The sequence below is a fragment of the Sciurus carolinensis genome, chromosome 18, assembly GCF_902686445.1.
Source record: "Sciurus carolinensis chromosome 18, mSciCar1.2, whole genome shotgun sequence".
In the NCBI taxonomy this organism is placed as follows: Eukaryota; Metazoa; Chordata; class Mammalia; order Rodentia; family Sciuridae; genus Sciurus; species Sciurus carolinensis.
The window spans coordinates 29,806,046-29,825,628 of NC_062230.1; the positions used below are offsets into that span (position 1 = coordinate 29,806,046).

The 19,583-nt window shown below is 43.7% G+C and overlaps 1 protein-coding gene across 5 annotated transcripts; it reads left to right on the forward strand.

Annotated features, from left to right (window-relative positions):
* The first annotated feature begins 3,885 nt into the window (after nucleotides 1–3,885).
* Nucleotides 3,886–19,566, forward strand: Cep20 (centrosomal protein 20). 5 transcript variants are annotated; one of them, XM_047534286.1, is made up of 6 exons: nucleotides 3,886–4,002; nucleotides 6,433–6,630; nucleotides 8,505–8,589; nucleotides 14,616–14,752; nucleotides 15,233–15,300; nucleotides 17,804–19,566. In XM_047534286.1, exons 1-5 carry the CDS (start codon nucleotides 3,936–3,938, stop codon nucleotides 15,250–15,252), a joined length of 507 nt encoding a protein of 168 aa, XP_047390242.1. In that variant the 5' UTR covers nucleotides 3,886–3,935; the 3' UTR covers nucleotides 15,253–15,300; nucleotides 17,804–19,566. The 5 variants fall into 5 exon arrangements, with proteins under 5 accessions (XP_047390242.1, XP_047390241.1, XP_047390244.1 ...); XM_047534285.1 differs by lacking the exon at nucleotides 15,233–15,300; XM_047534288.1 differs by lacking the exons at nucleotides 15,233–15,300; nucleotides 17,804–19,566 and adding an exon at nucleotides 10,460–10,540 and having other exon boundaries at nucleotides 14,616–14,744.
* The last annotated feature ends 17 nt before the right edge of the window (nucleotides 19,567–19,583 follow it).

Consider the following 19,583-nt stretch of genomic DNA (forward strand, 5'->3'; position numbering starts at 1 on the left):
TCACATAGCATTTACATTGTATAAGGTATTACAAGTCATCTAGGGATGTATAGAAGCGTATAGAAGGATGTGAGCAGGTTACATGCAAATGCCATGCCATTTTTTTTTTTTTTTTTTTTTGCGGTGCTGGGGATTGAACCCAGGGCCTTGTGCTTGCAAGGCAAGCACTCTACCAACTGAGCTACCTCCCCAGCCCAATGCCATGCCATTTTATGTACAAGGCTCACTTAAGCATCCCCGGGATGCTAGTATCTGCAAGCATCCTGGAGTCAATCCCCAATATATAAAGAGGGTCAAATGCATATTAAAGCAATTGTCCTAGTGTATTTTAAACCAAAAGGCAAGCCCAGCACAGTGGTGCACACCTGTAATCCCAGTGGTTCTGAAGGCTGAGGCAGGAGGATCGGAGACTTGAGGCCAGCCTCAGCAACGAGGCCAACAGGCAGATCCTGAGACCAGGACTTAACGTGCAGATAGTTTGTTCTGGCACGGGTCAACGGTTGGTTCCTTTTTATTACCAAGCATTGCTCCGTCATGGACACCCCACAGTGCGTTTATCCAGTCACCAGTTATAAGGCGTTGGGCCATTTCCAGTTTGGGGCAATTATGAATGAATCTGCTGTTATTAGTTACTGGCTTCTGTGGAGACTTCAGGTTTTACCTCTCTTGGGCAAACTCATAGGACTGGAATTAGGAGGGCGCATGTAAATGCGTGGATGATTTAATCAGCGATCGCCAAGTTGTTTCCCAAAGTGACTCTACCGCTTTGTGTTCCCACCAGCAACATGACAAGCTGGACAGCATTTGGCATCGTCAGTTTTTGTTTGGGCCCTTCCAATAGTTGTGCATAGCTTTGGTCTACTGTAAACAGTGCTGCAACATCCTTACACACGTATCCTTTGCTATTAGGTGCGAGTAGCTCTGTAAGGATCTAAGGTACATTCTTAGAATCAGAATTGATGGGTTAAAGGGTATGAAAGGCTGATCTGATATTGCCAAACAGCCTCTGGATGGTGGAGCCAGTTTGCCTGCCCACCAATTAGCTTTGGCAGTGCCCGTCTTAACCACATCCTCGCTGGCGTCATTTTACTCAGTTCGAGTTCATCTTTTTATTTAATCATTTTAAAGAGATGGAGGCGGGTCTCTGGATGTTGCCCAGGCTGGCCCTGAACACCTATGTTCAAGCGATCCTCCTTTCTCAGCTTCCCAAGTCCTGGGACTACAGGTGCCCACTACCACCTCCAACAAGTACATATTTTTGAAGAAAATTATACTTGAGACAATTGCAGAGTTAGTGTCTACTTTGTAGGGTTTTAGTGAGTATTTAAAGTAAAGCTTCTAGAGCAGGATGTGCCATACGTAGCAATGGACGTTGGCTATTGATCATTGGCATTAACTGATCAATCACATTATTCCTTAAAAAAAAAAAATATATATATATATATATATTTAGTTGTAGAAGGACACAATACCTTTATTTTTATTTATTTATGGGGTGCTGAGGATGGAACCCAGGGCCTCACGTGTGCTAGGCAAGCGCTCTGCCACTGAGCCGCAGCCCAGCCCCTCAGTCACGTTACTCTTTGCCTCTCTCTGAGTTTGTCATCAATACTAGTGCCATTTTCTGAAGAGTTCAAACTTCACCAATGGAATTTAGTTAATCCTCATAAATCTCCAGGCATTCAGGCACTGTGGCTTCACAGAATAGGGAAACCTGACTGGATAGGAACTTTCTAAGATTCCAGAACAGATCTGTGTCCCACAGGGTCAAAAATCAATCAGTCTTGGAATGAGAATTGATTCCTCTAGATTAGGGTGAGTCTACTATGGTTGGATGGCTTTTCTAACTTTTTAAAAAACTGCTACCCACTTTAAGAAATACCTCAGAAATCAGGGGCAGTGGTGCATGCCTGTAATCCTGGTGACGTGGGAGGCTGCTGGCAGGAGGAAGGTCAGCCTCAGCAACTTAACAGAGACTCTGCCTCAAAATAAAAGTAAAAAGGGAGGCCGATATAACTCTGGCAGAGTGCCCCTGAATTCAATACCCATACTACTACTACTAATAATAATAAATAAAAATTTTAAAAAAGAAAGACAACCCAGGAACCAGAATATATCCATAAAATATGTATATTTTTTAAACAAAAATTTCAAAGAACAAACTTCTATGTCTTCTACTTGTTACATTGTTTCCTTGAACATGTGCTCATTGGGGTCCAGAATATCTGCTAGTGGGCATTTTATTTATTCATTCATTTTTAACTTTTTATTGGTTCTTTTTAGTTATACATGACAGTAGAATTCATTTAAATATAATTACACAAGCACAGAATATATCGTATTCTAATTAGGACCCCATTCTCCTGGATATACACAATGATGGGATTCACTGTGGGGTATTCAGGTATGTACATGGGAAAATTATGTCAGATTCATTCCATTGTCTCTCCTTTTCCTATTCCCTCTCCCTTCCTTTCATCCCCCTTTGTCTAATCTATTGAATATCTATTCTTCCCCTCTTCCCCCTTATTGTGGGTTAGCTTCCACATATTAGCAAACACATTTGACCTTTGGTTTTTGGGACTGTCTTATTTCACTTAGCATGATAGTATCCAGATCTATCCATTTACTGGCAAGTGTCTTACAATCTTTTTTTTTTTTATGACTGAGTAATACTCCATTGTGTAAATATACCACATTTTCCTTATCTGGTCATCTGTTGAAGGGCATCTAGGTTGGTTTTATTGTGAATTGCGATGCTATAAACATTGATGTGACTGTGTCACTGTTGTATCCTGATTTTAAATCCTTTTGATATATACTGAGGAGTGGGATAGCTGGGTCAAATGGTGGTTCCATTCCCAGGTTTTTGAGGAATCTCCATATTGCTTTCCAGAGTGGTTGTACCACCAACAATGTTTGAGTGTACCCTTTTTCTCACATCCTCACCAACATTTATTGTTACTTGTATTCTTGATAATTCTGTCCAGCATTTTAAAGAGCACAGTTCTAGAATTTAGGTCATCCATGTCACTTATATAACCAAAACTTTCCACCTCCCTGGTGATGCAACTGGAGTTATACTACCTCACACTCCGTTTGGGACATATCATTCCCAAGTTCCCTTTCTTCATTTTCTAGGGATGTGAGAGCCTATTCTTTCATCAGTTATTTGCGTAAATAGCTCTTGGATTCCATACATGCACTGCGCAGTATCAAATGCTAGTGGAAGACAGTTGGTTTGAAGAGAAAGAACCCTGGATTCAGATCTCACCACTACCATCTGCTGGTGATCCTGGCGAGATCTCTTCAGCTATGGCAGACTCGGTTTGCGTCTCTGTAAAACGGGCGTGATCACAGGGAAATCACTGAGCTAAGGTACGTAAAGGATCAGGCAGAATGTCAGACTCACAGCCCGTGCTTAATACAGTGGTTCTCAAAGTGTGGTTTCCCAGACTAGCAGCATCACCATCGCCTGGGAACTCGACAGAAATGCGGAGCGCCCGGTCCACACCTCAGTTTTACTGACTGAGAAACTCCGAGACGTCTGTTTTAACGAGTCTTCCAAATGATATCGATGCCTATTCAAGTTTGAGAGTCACAGGCTGCACAGTGTAACTGTCAGCAGTTAGTACTCAAAGCTGCAGAGACGAGCAGCGGGCGGATGATGAGCGGCTCCGCAGACTGAAGTCAAGCACTAAGGTGCCAGCAGCACCCACAGGTAAAGGCTTGGAACTGTCTGTCCCGGCTCCTCCCACCTCCCTCCTCCCGGAGCAGGACCCGCCTAGAACACTCGCTGATTGGTGGAGTCTTCTGGGACTTTCATCACTCACCCAATCCCGAAGAGCATAAACTGAGAAGGGCGGAACTGGGAGCGGCGAGAACTGTGCGCCTATTGGCTACAGGCCACGCCGTGGGGCGGGGCGGAGTTGCGCATGCGCGCGCCCGAGGCGCAGCCCGGGCGGCAGTTGAAAATGGCGACTGTCACCGAGCTGAAGGCTGGTGAGTGTCCCCGGGGCGGCGTGCCAGGTGGGAAGCATCGCGCCTTCCTCCTGTGAAAAGCATGGGACGAAAAGAGAGCGCGCGGAACACAGGCTGGGCCTTTGCGGGGCTCGTTCTGCGGTCTCAGGGTCTGCCGGAGCGCCCGGCAGGTGTGGCGGCCGCCGCGCGCGGGCTCTGGGAGAGACGTGGACGTCCAGGGGCAGTGTTTACACCGGCCCTGAGGCAGAGCAAGAGCCCAGGACCTGCAGGGACCTGCGCGGGCTCCCGGCCGCGCCCTAGGCCTCTGGCACGGCTTTCTGGACCCTGCCGGGGCCGGGGAGCTGGAAGCCCTGGCGGGCTCCGCACCCGGGCTGCACCGGGCGGCCAGCTCCTGGTCGCTGGGCAGTAATCATTTACGTGACTCACAGCCATCGTTGCTGTTCGCGATCCCGAACGAGTTGCTGGGTTCGCTCCCTGAGTCCTGGCAACAGCCTGTGCAGGAGGTCCTGCTTGTCCATCAAGAGAAACCGGGGTCAGAGATTCGGAAAATTTCCTCAAAGTGCTCATATAGTTCTGGGCATGTGATTAAGAACATTTTATACCCATAACTTTGAAGCAGACGTTCTGACAAGTAACAGTGAGTATCAGTGCCTGAGCACGGTGCTAAGCGCTGCACACAGCCCGTATGTCATCCGATGGAGTCCACGTTGCAACCTACACCCTTTGCATAGACTGGGAAACTGAGCTGTTAAGGGGTGAAGTAGCTTGCCCACAGTACTCTTAACAGGAAGAGGCAGCGTGGGAACCCAGAAAAGATGCTCCAGGATGCCAGGTCTTAATCACCGGGCAATAAACGTGCTTAATGGAGTAAAACCAGTCTGGTTATCAGAAACCTCAGTACCTAAGAAGCCAGTCATTGGTAGAGATGTGGAGAGTAGGCAGTGGAATGTCTTTGGGAATATGATTCTGACACCGGTGATGTAAGTGTATATTTAGGACACTCTGCTGTTAAACAACCATAAAGCAGACACACCTCTGTCCACCAGAATAAACTGCACCTGAATCTGTGGACCCTCTTCTTGGGGAAGTACACATCACATGTAATGTCACATACAGTTTCAGAGGATTTAGATAGTTGTGATACCACAGTTGACGGGTGATGAGTTCTGCTCCCTCTAATGTTGAAGTTTAAACACTAGAGAAGCACGCCAAGGCAAACATATTAAGCAGGTTTTATTTAAAAGTAATAATATAGACTTCTCCCAGGAGGGAGAAGGGGGCCATGGCTGATGTTCTAAAGTCCCAAGAAGCGAATGCACTCTACATCTTTTATAGGTTAAGGTCTCTTTTGTTCTCCAGTTCTCTCCCCCCTTATCTCTCCTTCCTGCCTATGTGATTAGACCCAGTTTTGCATAAAGTGAGATGATGGGCAGGGGGAGGGCCCAGGGGGCATTAATTAGCCTCTCCTTGTCTGTGGTCTCTGACAAGGGCAGGTAAATTTGGTTATCAATGGGCTCTGCAGGTCCTTGACATTCCATTTTCCCAGGGCAGTCTCCAACTTCCAGAGGCAGATGGCTTTCATGGCCTTCATTTCCTCGATTTGACCCGGATCCCCTATTTCTACACTAACTGCCTGTCCCCAATTCTGGCTTCAGTTGGTGGGGCTTAAGCCAGGTCAACAACCTCTTTCTGAAGGAGTTTTTATGGCAGAGTGTTCTCAGCATAACAATAAAGAGTAGGGAAAATGATATGGAACCCTAGAAGACGATTTACTCTTGAAAAAGGGCCCCTTTTCTCTGCTTCCCCCAATTCTGAATGTGCTTTGTGTCCAAGAGAAACTCGATGAAGACTTGTTTATCAACTGTCTTACATTTTATGAACCTTTTACCTTTTTAAAAGCACTCATAACTGCCTTTAGAAAAACAAAACAAAAAAGCCCCAAACACCTTTTCATTCAGAATGGGCCATCGCCTAAAGGAATCAAAGGCTTTTATACAAAAAACATGACACATGCCTGGAGTGTAGTTTTCTTGAATCACCTTTCTGGAGTGGAGGGTGCTAGTGATGCCCAGAACCCACTTGCAGGGACAGATACTCTTGAACGTGTTTGAGACTGGGGAGGTAGGCTCAGGGCCTGGTAAGCTATTTCCCCTGTTTCTTCCTCTGTTTGTAGTCTGGGAGAATGTTGCAGACTACGGCCCCTGACCATGAAGAGACTCTCAGGATAGCTTGAATTTGTTCAGCTACAGTGAGAGTAAATCATTTTAACTTAGGAACTTTTATTTTTTATTACAAGCATGGTTTGTGACAGTTATTGTTTTCAACCAATTTGTCACCTTGTTTAGATCAAGAGCTGCATTCACACCATTTACCTTTTAAACATTTTTCTTGAGAACATGCCCAACAGTGACAAAATGTACAACTGAAGCATTCCTGTTTTATATTTAACAGTTTTAAAGGACACCTTGGAAAAAAGGGGGGTGCTGGGTCATTTAAAAGCAAGGATCCGAGCTGAAGTGTTCAGTGCCCTGGACGATGATCGTGAACCCCGGCCGACTTTGTCTCATGAAAATCTTCTAATTAACGAATTAATTCGGGAGTATTTGGAATTCAACAAATATAAGTATACAGCATCTGTCCTCACAGCAGGTAAGTGGTTGTTGTTTATCACCTGAGGCAGAATCTGCGTCTTCCCTTCCCCAATTCTGAGAACATGTTTAGCCTGGAAGTCCAGTTTCATTACCAAGCCGTATCATCTGGGTGACTGGACCATAAAAATCATATGTGCTCTTTTCACAGCTGGAACAAATTTTTGCAAGGCTTAATATACTATAGGAGAACTAGCTAGAATTTCCATTACAGATCCTTTACTATTAAGCATATATCTCTGCTTTCCTCAGTTTGCTATAGATGGCTATGTGATGCCAGTAACAATCAGAAAAGAGGAAACGTTTGAAAATACAGCTAGGCATCTTGGACTTTGGCTTCCCTAGAATGAAATACAGTGAGGTAACCAAATTTCATGTTGTAATATAAAGCCCATACTCCGCCTCCCAACCACTTGTCAATCTGCGCTCTGCCCGCCTCCTAGTTACAGGAATTTCCGGCTTACACTGCCGCCGTTTTCCTGCTTCCCACGTTTCCTCCTAACATGCTAGATAGCTATTGGTTCATCAGTCAGCTTGCAAGTATTCTCCTCCGCTGTTGGTTCCTTCCAGCCTGGGAGATTCCAATATCTGGGGGAAGCTACACGGCCATCTTCCCTTTTTCCTTTCTTTTCACCCTGAAGCGAACGTGTTAGTCGTCTGCATAATAAAGTCTCTTGCGTGACACCTTGTGTCTGCGGTGCATTTTTCTGGGAGCTATTAGCGAGCCGCACCAGAGACAAGCGAGCGGGCGGCAGTTCAGCGGGAGTGCGCAGCAGTGGCTAGAATCGCCCCGGGTCCCAAGCTGCCTTACACATATTAAATGTTTAGGCTTTAAAAAAAAAACAACTGAGGTATAATTTATATACAACAAAATTTACTTTTCATATACACACACTTCTATAGATTTTGTCAAACATGTTCAATTGTGTAACTATCACCACAGTCACAATCAAGATACAGAACATTTCCATTACCTCCCTCTAAAGATTTTCTTGTACCCATTTGTGGCCAGCCTTGTCACCCACCCCTGCCCTGACACTCATTGAGCTGTTGTTTTTCTGTTCCTTGGATCATTCTTCTTTTCCAGAATGTCATGAGTGGAGCCATGTTGGTACAGCCTTTTGAGTCTGCCTCCCAAATGCTTGCATACTACACCTGAGGTTTGGCCATGTTGGCTTTCCCCTATGAGTGCCATTATCCCTGGGGAAACAGTGTGGCCCTGCCAGCTTATCTGCTTTAGTTGATAGGCATTTGGGCGGTCTCTAGTTTGGGACAATAATGAATCAAGCCACTGTAAACATTTGCATATGAGTTTTTGTGTGGGCATAAACATTCATTCTCTTGGGTAAATAGCTAAGAGTGGGATTGCTGGGTTGTATGGTAAATGTATGCAGACCTTTATAAGAAGACAGGCCAGCTGTGTTCCAAAGTGACTGCCATTTTGCTTTCCCACCAGGGAAGTGTGAGAGTTCCAGTTCTTGATATTAAGCCCAATTTTACTTTTTGGAATTATTGCCACCAAATGGATATGTTTTTTTAAAAAATGAGTTATTAGTAGTTATGTGTTTAATTCACAGGCTTCTCAGGAAACTGATTAAAGTCTAGTATTGTAATTTCGAGGCAGGAATAGCATGCTTCCAATCAAAAATTGGGATTTAAAAAGGGAACTTATGTTAAACTGTATTAAGTTTTGCATTGAACAGAATGGATACTTTGAAGTCATAAAGTCAGTTGCAGTTGGAGCTGTCTTGGTAATTCTGTCATTATTCTCCCAAAATCTGAAAAATGTGTGTGTGTCTGGTAAGTATGGTTGTTATCAAAATCATGTTTGTTTTTCGATTAATACTCAGTGTTTTCATAATTTTTTCCCTCCAGAATCTGGTCAACCTGCAGTTCCATTGGACAGACAATTTCTCATCCGTGAATTAAATGCCTTTGAAGAGTCAAAGGACAACACAATGTAAGGGGTTTCTTTAAAATAGCCTTTCTGATACTGTTGCACGGGAGAACTTGTCACACAGTGGTGCCTTTGTTTCTTTTTAATTCAGCAGGTCTTTACTCAGAGCTAGTGTGTGCAGCACTGAGCGGAGGAGGTGGTTTCTGCTCACTAAAATTCCTGTGATGTCAGAGGACTGAGCATCTCCCCACCGCCCCTTTTTTTTTGTGGCGCTGGGCCTGGAACCCAGGGCCTGGTGCGTGCTGGGCAAGGGCTGCACTGACCCACAGCCCAGCCTCTTCTCAGGGCAACTCCTCGTGGTTCTTAATTTTTGCTCTTCTTCTAAGGCTTTGTTCTTCCTGTTGTTTCCTTCCTCTTCACACTTGTCTCTTCTCTTCAGCTCAGGGAGAACTCAGATCTCTTCTCTCCTAAGAACAGCAGCAGCCACACGCCTCTGCCAGCCCACCCCAGGTTCCCGCTCAGTCCCCTTCGCTGCCCACCCACTGCTTTCATTTGCTCTCACTCTCTTGCCCTCTCTGCATCTTAAGTTCTGTCCTCAGGTTGATCCACCCTGTGCCTGGAGGGCGGCCACTTTCTGGTGGTTAGTTCTTCTCCAGAGGCCCCTAGTGGGAGGAAGAGGAGCTGTGCCCAGAAGGCCTGAGTCCCTGCGCTCAAAGCAGCCTGCCCAGCACCTTTCTTTGAAGGCTATGTCTTCTCTTTCTAAAAATTTGTGGAATTGTTGATTCTCCCTCATGGTGCAATTGTGTTTGTTTTACCATAAGTGTTTTAACCTACATGCCAGTTGAATTAACTCTCCCTCTTCACCAACTTGGTGAAGTTGGTGCCCAGGATAATGTGCTGCCTGACCCTGTCCTTCGGATCGGGAGAGGCCCTAGGACCAAGAGTGGGTGTATGTGGATTTCTGATTTAAGAAGCTCAATTTTACTTGAGTTTCTGCAGCATTTTATAACATTGGCTTCTCTTAAAATGCTTTTTAAAAGTCATTTGTTTCTTATGACTCTTTACTGTCTTAGTTTCCGGGTCTTCCTCACAGTGCGCTCAGTTTTCTTGGCCTCTTTGGGGCTCCTTCCAGTCGCCCCATGCCCACCTCTCCTCTGCTTTTACTCCCCCTTGTGCTTACCTCCTCGTCTGGGACTCCTGTGTCTTCAGCAGCGATGCCGTGTGCTGGTGACTCTGCTTTAAATCTGAGCTGCAGGCCAGATTCCTACTGGCATCTCAACACGGCACGTCCAGAAACCAAATATGGTGTCTTTATCTCCTCAGACCCCCTTAGGGGCTCCTCACACACCACTCAGGTCTAACCCAGAGTCCTCCTGCGCTGCTGGCTCTCTCCTCTCTCCCTGTCCCTCCACAGATCACATTGCTAGTGCCTCTTTTGCTACTCCTGTCCACTCTCGCCCTGCACCACACTGCTCAGGAACCATCTGACTAGATTTTTAATCTCCAGTCACTTTCTTTTCCAACTTGTTTTATCTTGCCAGCTGTCTTTTAAAAGAGTGATTACATTGTTTAAAAAAAAAATTTATGAGTTTCTGTTGAGGACAGGATGAGACCCCAGTGCCTTAGCACAGAGGGCAAGCCCGTCTTCCTACCTGTCTCTGGTGGGGTGGCTCACACCGCGCCATGCATTGTCCCTGGATCACACCTTGTGACGACAGGCCCCTCTGCCTTTGCACCAGCTGTCCCTTAGCCTCGCAGCCAGGATCGCTTCCTTCTCCCTCTCACTTCCTGTGGGAGCATCTTTTGTCATCCTGGCCCTGTTCAGATGTTAACTCCTTTTTGACATTTTTTACTTCCTCTTCTTTCCAAGTTTCTGTGTTTCTTTAAGATTTGATTTGTACTATTGTTATACATGTATTTCATTTTTTCTTAGAGCTACCTGTTTACTTGTTCATCTACTGGACAGGAATCTTTAAGAAAAAAGAATATGTGACATTCACTTCTATCTGTCATGGTATGTCACAGTGTTCTCTACATATGTGAATCCCAAATAAAATGCTATTGCACTGAATTTCAGTCACCCAGAAAATTATTAACTATATAAAATCAGGTATGTTTTGAAAAAGCACTTCTCAGCTTAGTTCCATTGATATACATTTTCTTTGAAGTTCTTATGTGAACAGTAAATGACTGTAGAAGGCGTTAGCAGCAAAATTAGGCTGACTAGAAAGAAGATAATTGCCATTACACTATATTTTGAATCTAGAATAAGTGTAAATAAGTGTAAGTGGGGCTAATGCACTAGTGGAACATTGTTACAGAAACACGTTCACCTAGTAAAGTGGCTGTTTCAACTCTGGTTTCAACAGTAGCATTCACTGAGCTCCGCTGGGGAGGCTTGACTGGTGGAAAGGCTGGGTGAGCATGAGGCGAGGTGGGTGACGAGCATCTCGAGGTGACGTGCCTCTGAACGGCCAGGAGCTCCTGCAGGAAGAGCAGTGGCTGCAGAGGTTGGGGTGGACTTCCTCAGTAGCAGGGCAGGGTGTTTCCAGCCCGGTGAAAGCTCAGGTCAGCCCCGAGACACCCACTGTGCACACTGTGCCTTGCAGCCCATCAAATTGATGTTGCCTTTGAATGGTGTCAGTGTGTATTTTCTTCTGCCTATATAAGGGACATCTTTTGCCACTTGCTTTTTATTCCAGTGTTTTCTTTACAAGGTTATAAGTTATTTCAGATGTACAGAGAAGTACTGGGTGAGGCGGGACATCTGAGTTCCTCTCAGGCTTGGAACATTATACTTTGAGTCTTTTAACTACATAAATATTAGGGGTGTCTTTGAAGGCCACCTTCCTGTCCCTATCTCCCCTGGCAAAGCTCTGTTTCCACTTTCTGCTTTAAACAACTGAGTGTTCATATACCATAATTGATGGGCACATGCTCTGCTCTTTTTTTTTTTTTTGCTTTGACATCTTTTTTTTATTCTTATTTGATTGGTTTTTTAATTTTTTTTATTCTTACACACTGCATTTTGATTTGTCATACACAAATGGGGTACAACTATTCGTTTCTATGGTTGTGCACGCTGTAGACCCACACCGTTCGTGTAGTCACACGTGTACATAGGGTAACGATGTCTGTCTCACGTGCTCTTCATGATGGACATTTGGGTCGTTTCCAGTGTTGCTATTGCAAGAGATGCTGCAGTGGAGTGGGTTCACTTAGAAGTGCCCAAGAGCCCGTCTCATGTCAGGCGCTGCTCTAGGCACTGCAGACCCAGCAGCACGCACTGTTTTCTGCAGTGCTGTCTGGGACTCAGCTGTTCCCCAAGTGAGATCCGCAGAACAGCTGTCCTGTAGGAGTCACCACGCCAGGGATTTTGAGCAGAAAGCACCGAACCACATCCCCTCTTGGAGATTCATCATCACCTTATTAGGGCAGTTGCTCTGAGAAATCCTGCAGTAAAAGAGCCTTTGTTACTTAACCCATGGTCTCCAAACCTGTTTGACAGAGGACCTGTTTTGGCATAAGTATTCACATCCTGCAGAGCTAGAGTTCATGGGTGTAGTTCATCACTGTACTTAAACGTTGAATCGTTAGACAAAACAGTGGGTAACACACTAGATGGCATACATTTTGACAAATTTTGAAAAGTATAAAAAAATGGTTCAGTTGAAAATAGTGAGAGGAGTCTATGTGTGACTTAGGACGGGCAGTGAGGTGAGGCAACGTCCAGTCCTGGACGTCAGTTTGTCTGTAGCGCTTGGGAACAAACAGCAGGTACGGTCTTCCTGGTTCTTGGTAGTTTTGAGATACTAGCTGCAGATGAGAGTATTAAGAAGTAAGTTGATGGCTTTATATCCAAAGTTAGGGAAGCTCTTCGAGCTCTGCTTCCTCAGACTTTGGCAATTTGCATTTGCCAAGTTTGCCATCGCCATGTACCCCTTGTGTTATTTACTTAGTACAGATGTACCCTTGAGGCCCGCTGTGTCTTCAAAAGCCAGAAGTTTCCATAGATAATATTAGGTCAAGCCATGCCACTAAATGAGTTTGTGCCAATTTTGTGAAGAAAATTCCAGTTTTCAAGAGGTTTGACTTCTCAGTATTGTACATGAGGCTGTACTTTTCTTTAATGATTTTTTTAAGAGATTCATTTTTTAAAAAATGGATCTTAATATCTGTGAAATTGCAGGTTGAATGTGTTAGTTATCTGCAGATTAAAATACCTAACTTTTTAAAGATTTCAATCTTATGTCAATTTTATCTATGTTTAAAATATAAGAATTTAAACATTTAACAATCATCTGAACAAATTGATAATTGGGGAAAGGTTGGCTTAAAGTAAGCAAGAGACCTTTTTTTTTTTTTTTTTTTTTTGGCGCTGCTGGGGATTGAACTCAGGGCCTTGTGCTTGTGAGGCAAGCGCTCTACCAACTGAGCTATGTCCCCAGCCCCAGGAGACACATTTTATACTCCTAGATGATGCCTGCCTAAGGAAGGGTTGGGGCACCTTTTAAAGAAACTTCGTTTCCTGCTTTCCTGGTAGAATAGAAAAATTGCTTTGATATGCAGTTATTTATTGCTGCCTAAGCAATTTCTCCAGAATCTGGGGGCTTAAAACGAATATTTGTTATTGTCTGCAGCATATTTGGGAAATGGGCTGAGCTGGGTGAGTCTTGCTGGGGTCCCTCCTGAGGCTGCAGTCTTCTGAAGGCTTAACTGGGGCTGGAAGATCTGCTTCTAGCCAGCTCCCAGGCGCCCTGTTGTTGGAAGGAGGTCTCAGTCCTTGCTCTTGGTTCCTGTGGAGCTGCTGGAGAGTCCTCAGGAGTCCGCCTTTTCCCAAGAGAGCAAGCAGGGAGCTGGACACTGTCATGTACCTCCTTCTTCTGTTTGTGGGGAGTGAGACCAGCTCACAGGGAGGGCAGTTAGGTTGCAGTTTCAAAGGGCTTGTTTATGCTTTGAACGGTACCAACCAATTGGTAGGTGGTATCTCAAAAATTAAATGTAGTTAATTGTATTTTCAAGGATGAAATTGAAAACATTTCTGTATTGTCAGCAGAGCAGCTTTCATTCATGCAAAGATACTGACAGAAATTTCTGGGTGACATATTTCCAGAAAGAGTATGGGACTTGGGGTATAAGTATAAACTTTCTTTACTCTCTGAGCTGTGGTTTTCTCATTTACAAATTGACAATAATGATCATGACATCACAAAATGATGAGGATTCAGTGAAGAAAAGTCCGAGTGTTTTGTGAACTGTGCATTAGCCTTTAAGACAGGAGTTATTTATTGCCCAGCTCTGTGCAGCTGTCCTGTGTGTGTGTCTAGTGCGTGCCAGGCATAGCCCTGGACACGTGTGTGAACTCATTCAGGGCCTATGCTGCCCCGTTTAGAGAGGAAGAGACACCAAGGAGGCCAGGAGGCTGAATCTTGCCCAAGGTCCCACAGCTGACCAGTGGCAAAGCCAGTATTTGAGCCCTGGCTGTCTGGATATGTGACTTTTTCTGGGCCATGATTTATTCAACAGGCATTTGATGAATGAATACCTGTAGATTATCAGACAGCGTTAGATACTGGGAAATATCTTACTGGCCCTGGAGTTTAAAAACTGAATTCCTATGGATTGATTGAAACGGTATTTCAGTTTAGATGGACTTTTAAGTTGTTCACATGTTTTCTCTGGGTTTTAGATTTTCTTCCAAGTTAAATGGTACTTTTAAATTTAAGAGGATGAATAGTTAACAACTCAAATAATAATCACACTATTTTTTTAATTTTTATATTTTGGTATAGGGGATTGAGCCCAGGAGTGCTTTACCACTGAGCCATATCCCCAGCCAGTTTTATTTTTTATTTTGAGACAGGATCTCACTAAATTGCTGGGGCTGGCCTCAAATTTGCAATCCTCCTGCCTCAGCCTCCTGAGTGCTGGGATTGTAGGGGCACCACCACCCCAGCATACACAACTGTTTTTAATCTAGTGACTGACATGGCCATTTTGCTATCAGAGGTTATCTTTTAAAGAATAAACATTTTTATTTTTCCGTTTTATGATAAACTGATTGATGTTTTGTTTTCTTCCTGCTGTAGACCACTTTTATATGGAATTTTGGCTCATTTCTTGCATGGAACTAAGGATGGCACCCCAAACACCTTTCTGAAAGAGTCTTCACTTCAGCCTTCAAACCCAAATCTTATCAGACAGCCTCATGGAAGAAGAAAGATGGGTAGGAGGTTTCTGAGGTTCTCATTTAGCTTTAGCAAGTGTATTTCTTCCTGTGCATTTGTATCTTTGAAGGAGTTTTTCCTGAGCTTTTGAGCCATAGTTTAATTTCACGTATAGCTAATACGGTTAGCCTATGTTACTTAGTCTTCAAAAAATGCTTCTTGGAAAGAAAAAAGAGTAGGGGAATAATGGTAAATTTCTTAGATAAGATTCATATGCAGAAGTTTTGAAAAACCTGATTTTCACATATTTATAGTCTTTGGAACAGTTCAGATTTGTATACTGCATAAGTAGTTTTTTTTTTTTTTTTTTTTTTTTTTTTACCAAAATTGTTTTTTTTCTGCCAGGATTGCTGAACACAGAAGGAGAAGTCGTGCATCTATGCATCCTTTGCATTTTCAGGATTTTTTTTTTTTTTTTAGTAGATGCTAATTGTTTACAAATAATGGATTCTTAGAATGGCTGATCTTTTTTTTTTCAGAATGCTTGCTTTTTAAATGAGCTTTCAGTTGTTCTGATTGCATCAGTAACAGGGCCTCAGTGTTTTAGGTGAGTGGACTGCAGCTACGTTTTTGACTGTGGCAGAGTTCCCCTGGTCCGCTCGTAACCAGTAGTGCTTCCGTGTGGATGTGTAAAGTGGAATTGCTGGTTCAAAGTGTGTGCATATTAAAAAAAACAGCACGAATTGTTTACATTTACACACTTCCCAGGAATATGTGACAGGATCCATTTGTCCCAGTGGATCTCGGTGACACATGAGCGCTTGTTTACACACAGCCCCAAGACGCTGTACTAGTCCCAGGAGGAAAGCCAGCTTCTCGAGAAATGAGCTTTTCTGGCTCCTGAGCTTTTTACAGTCAGTCTCATTAACATTCATGCTAATGAGCAGGATTTCTTGACCAAGTTCTGTTCTGAGATGAAAGTCGCTGACTAGCTCTTGGTGGTCTCACACCACACAGGACAGGGAGGGACAGACAGGGAGAGGGACACTTTTCATACACCACATGCCAAAAGTATCGAGAATCGGCTTCAAAGCAGGAAAGCAGCTTCGGATGCCTGTGCTGTGGCGAGCTGCGTAGAAGCAGCAATGAGGATGACCGCTGAACTGCTGGGACAGGAACAGTGACCTGCAAATTATTTTCTTGGCACAACTGTGACTTCTTTGTGCAACAACTTGAAGAATTGTCAACCAAATAGTGCCTCGTGTTTCAGCGACACAGCCGAGCAGTCCACTCGCTTTCTCAGCGCCCGCCTGCATAGCGCAGTCTGAAGCTACGTAACTCCTACTGGACGGCATCAAGAAGCTGGAAGATAAGAAAATGATTGTTCTGCAGACCACAGCACCTTATCACTGCACAAGCTCCTCTGGCTACAATATAAGACATTAAAACAAAATTTGTGGGCTGGGGTTGTGGCTCAGTGGTGAAGCGCTTGCCTAGCATGTATGAGGCAGCGGGTTCGATTCTCAGTACCACATAAAAATAAATAAAGGCTCATCAATGTCTAAAAATATATTAAACAAAACAAAATTTGCTTTTATTTGAAAATAAGCCCAAAGCATGCCAAGGTGAGAGCACATCTCATCAAAGCTCTCAAAGTGCTAGAAAAAAAATGAGCTTATATAGATGCACTCACCTTTGAAAGACAGCTGGTTCATTAGTCCTGCTGCTATTGACACTTGCCATCTTAGAGGCAAAGAAGTTTTTGCTCCAAGTAAAAGACAATATGTTTAGAGAAAACCTTCATCAGCTCAACGTTATGCAAAAATACTCCATTTTCTAAATAATACTTTTCTAGAAGACCTAACACCCTTGTGTTCTAAGGAATTTTGTTGATTTTGTTCTGTCCAACAAAGTTGCCCAAATGTGAGGGAGAGAGAGTTCCATCTGTTATCCAGTCCTGGAGAGGTCTTCGTCTCAAGGCTGATCAGCCTTTGGGGACATTCAACTCTATTTGAAAACCAACTGTGTATTTTTGGTACTAAAACTGCATTTTTCTAATAGCTTGTCTAAATTCGTATTTTCCTCCTGTTAACACAATGCCACAGGAAGCTTCTGTCCACTGTAGCCATGTCGGCCTGGCTCTCGAGTCTTACAAAGCTAGTTCTCGTGTTGCCCTTGCTGCCTGTGGATGTGGCATGGCCCACGTGGGTTCTCTCAACCTGGACACTGCTACCAGCTCATGTTTTGCTACCCTGACAAAAGGAACTGAGCAGAAGTGACCTCTTTAAAAAAAATGATTTTACTTTTAATTATTAAAAATTTTTATTTGCCTTAAAAAAAAGAAGAAGAAGAAGCAGCAGCAACGACTTCTTTACTATTGCTAAAGCACTACAGGGGTCCCAGGAAGTCTCCTGGAGCTTTGTTGTCTTGCTTTTTGGCCTTTAAAAACATTTTCCACAGTTCAAGGAGTGTTCAAGGAGTGTCCGATTTTGGTAGGGAGATGAGAACTGTGCCCATTTTTTTCTTGCCACAAGAGGGTGCTGCTGGAGGTGCTGAAGGTTTTCTTTCTGGGGGAAGAGCCCTGGTCCCCAGGCTGCCATCGGAACCACTTGCCCTCTCTTGTCGAATTCCATTCCTTATGTATGAGAGAGAGGCCTGGAACTTATCACAGGGGGTTTACTCCAGGCTGCACTCTGTTCACTGAAGGAAAGGGCAAGAAACCCTTCTGAAAAATTACAGTGAGTCCCGAGTACTAAACATTCCGATTTCCTCAGTAGGTTTAAGAAGTGCATGTTTTAGCCAGGTGCCGTGGTGCAGGCCTGTGATCCCAGAAACTGGGGTGGCTGAGGTAGGAGGATCGCAAGTTCCAGGTCAGCCTGGGAAATAGCAAGACTCTGCCTCAAAATTAAAAAATAAAAAGGGCTAGGGATGTGACTCGGTGGTAAAGCGCCCCTGGGTTCCAATCCCCAATACCAAAACAATTTTTTTTCATCATCCTAAACCATCTTCAGAACTTGTAAAATACTGCATGACAACACTCTAAAACACATGCAGGTGCAGCCACCTCTGTGACTTCGGTAAGTGTTGACTTTTGCTTCTGCTCATTCCAGGTGATCACCCAGCAAAGGAGAGGGGCGAAGGCACCAACTCTGAGGATCTCCCCCTTTGTCAAGCGGCGAAGAGATGACACTTCCATGTGGGGTATCTTTTATCTTAGAATTGTACATGCGAAGTAACTTATTTATCATTCCAGTGTTATCAGTATGCACCACTACTATTTGCATTTTGTAGAAATTTGAGTTTCTGCAAAACACGTGGCCCCTCATGTTTTACTGATTTGTGAATAAAAACTAACTCTTTCATCTAGCTTATTAGATGTGACTGAAAAGAAGATGCATGGTGTTTGCAAAGTATTTTAAAGGTACAGAGGTTTGTGAAAAAATGAAAGGGTTCCTTAGTGCTTTGTACCTTCTTCTAAAAGCTTCAGGTCTTTATCCACATGTCCTGCTCTTTGACATGCAAATTAATGAAATTTCCTTCAGGTGGAATTATGTGAATTTGTAGGAAAATTTGACTTAATAAAACTAAAAGAATATTAAAGCTGAAAGTGTTTTCCTGTAAAGGTTGATTTTTCTTAAAGTACCTATTTTTCAGAAAACCTCTCCTATTTAGGCTTAAATATCTGCATTACTACCTAAAGCTGAATTTGTAGACTAGATAACAAAGTACTTTTTCTTCTCTTAGACCACTTTGGCTCCCACTGGAAGATTTAATTAAAAGGTAGAGGGGGAAACAATTCTTTGAACTTTGCTGTAAGTAAAACAAAGAGTTTATTTTGTTATATTAAGAATGTGAAATAAGCATGAAGAGGCAGGTTTTGGGAGAAACACCAGAAAGTCACTTTTAATAGATGGCATTGCTAAGCTCTGTATGGCCCTGGTCACACAGTTACCGAGGAGCTCTGAGGGACCAGCGCCTCTACTTGGGGGCGGGAAGTCCTGTTGAATGTCAGTTTTCATTCCTGGGATACAGTCCTTCCGTGCGATCTCCAAATGCCACGCTGATACTTCTTAAGGAAGTTTTGTAATGTGGAGTCGACAGCGCGTTTCACTGAACACGCTGCGAGCCCAGGCGGCTCCTGAGTGGCTCTGACAGGATGGCCTTCAGCTGCGCGCTTCCCACCCGGAGGCCAGGGCTGCCGCGGGCAGGGTTGTCTCCCCTTGGGTGCTGCCTCATGCAGCAAAACTTTGATTTTATATTTGGTGATGCTAATTGGTATTTACTCCTTACAGATTAAGAATCTTTATCTAAATACAGCAAATTATTATTATTTTCATTTTTGTTTTGATGGCTGGGGATGGAACTCGGGGCCCCAGGATTTCTAGACAAGTGAACTACACCCAGCTTCACCCAGCCCATTGGAAACTATTAATGAAACGGCTTTAAACTACATTTTGTAAGTCAAAAGACTTTGAGAAGCCTGTTGCTGAGTTACCATTACATATGAGATGCAGAGTCTTATAAGGGCCCATTTTCATTTTTAAATCTCTAGTATCTGATTACAATTATGAATTCCATTGTATTATATGTGGGAATGTAAATATCTGAATTTTCCCAGCAGTCTTGGTTCACATCCAAGGATGTTGGCAAGTGGACACTAAGTTCACCTCAGGAATTGCAATCATGTAGGACTAGATTAAGAAAAAATGCTCGAGTTTCTGATTTTGGGTACTGATAAAAAATCATCAAAATGAAAGCTAAACAGTCCTCACACGCTGGGTAGTGTTCTGTATGCATTGTTCTGTGACTCTCGTGCCTCGGCGACTTTTATACCTTCAATGTATCATTTCATTAAAAAAAAAAATGTAAGCAACTCACCATTGTCCAGAG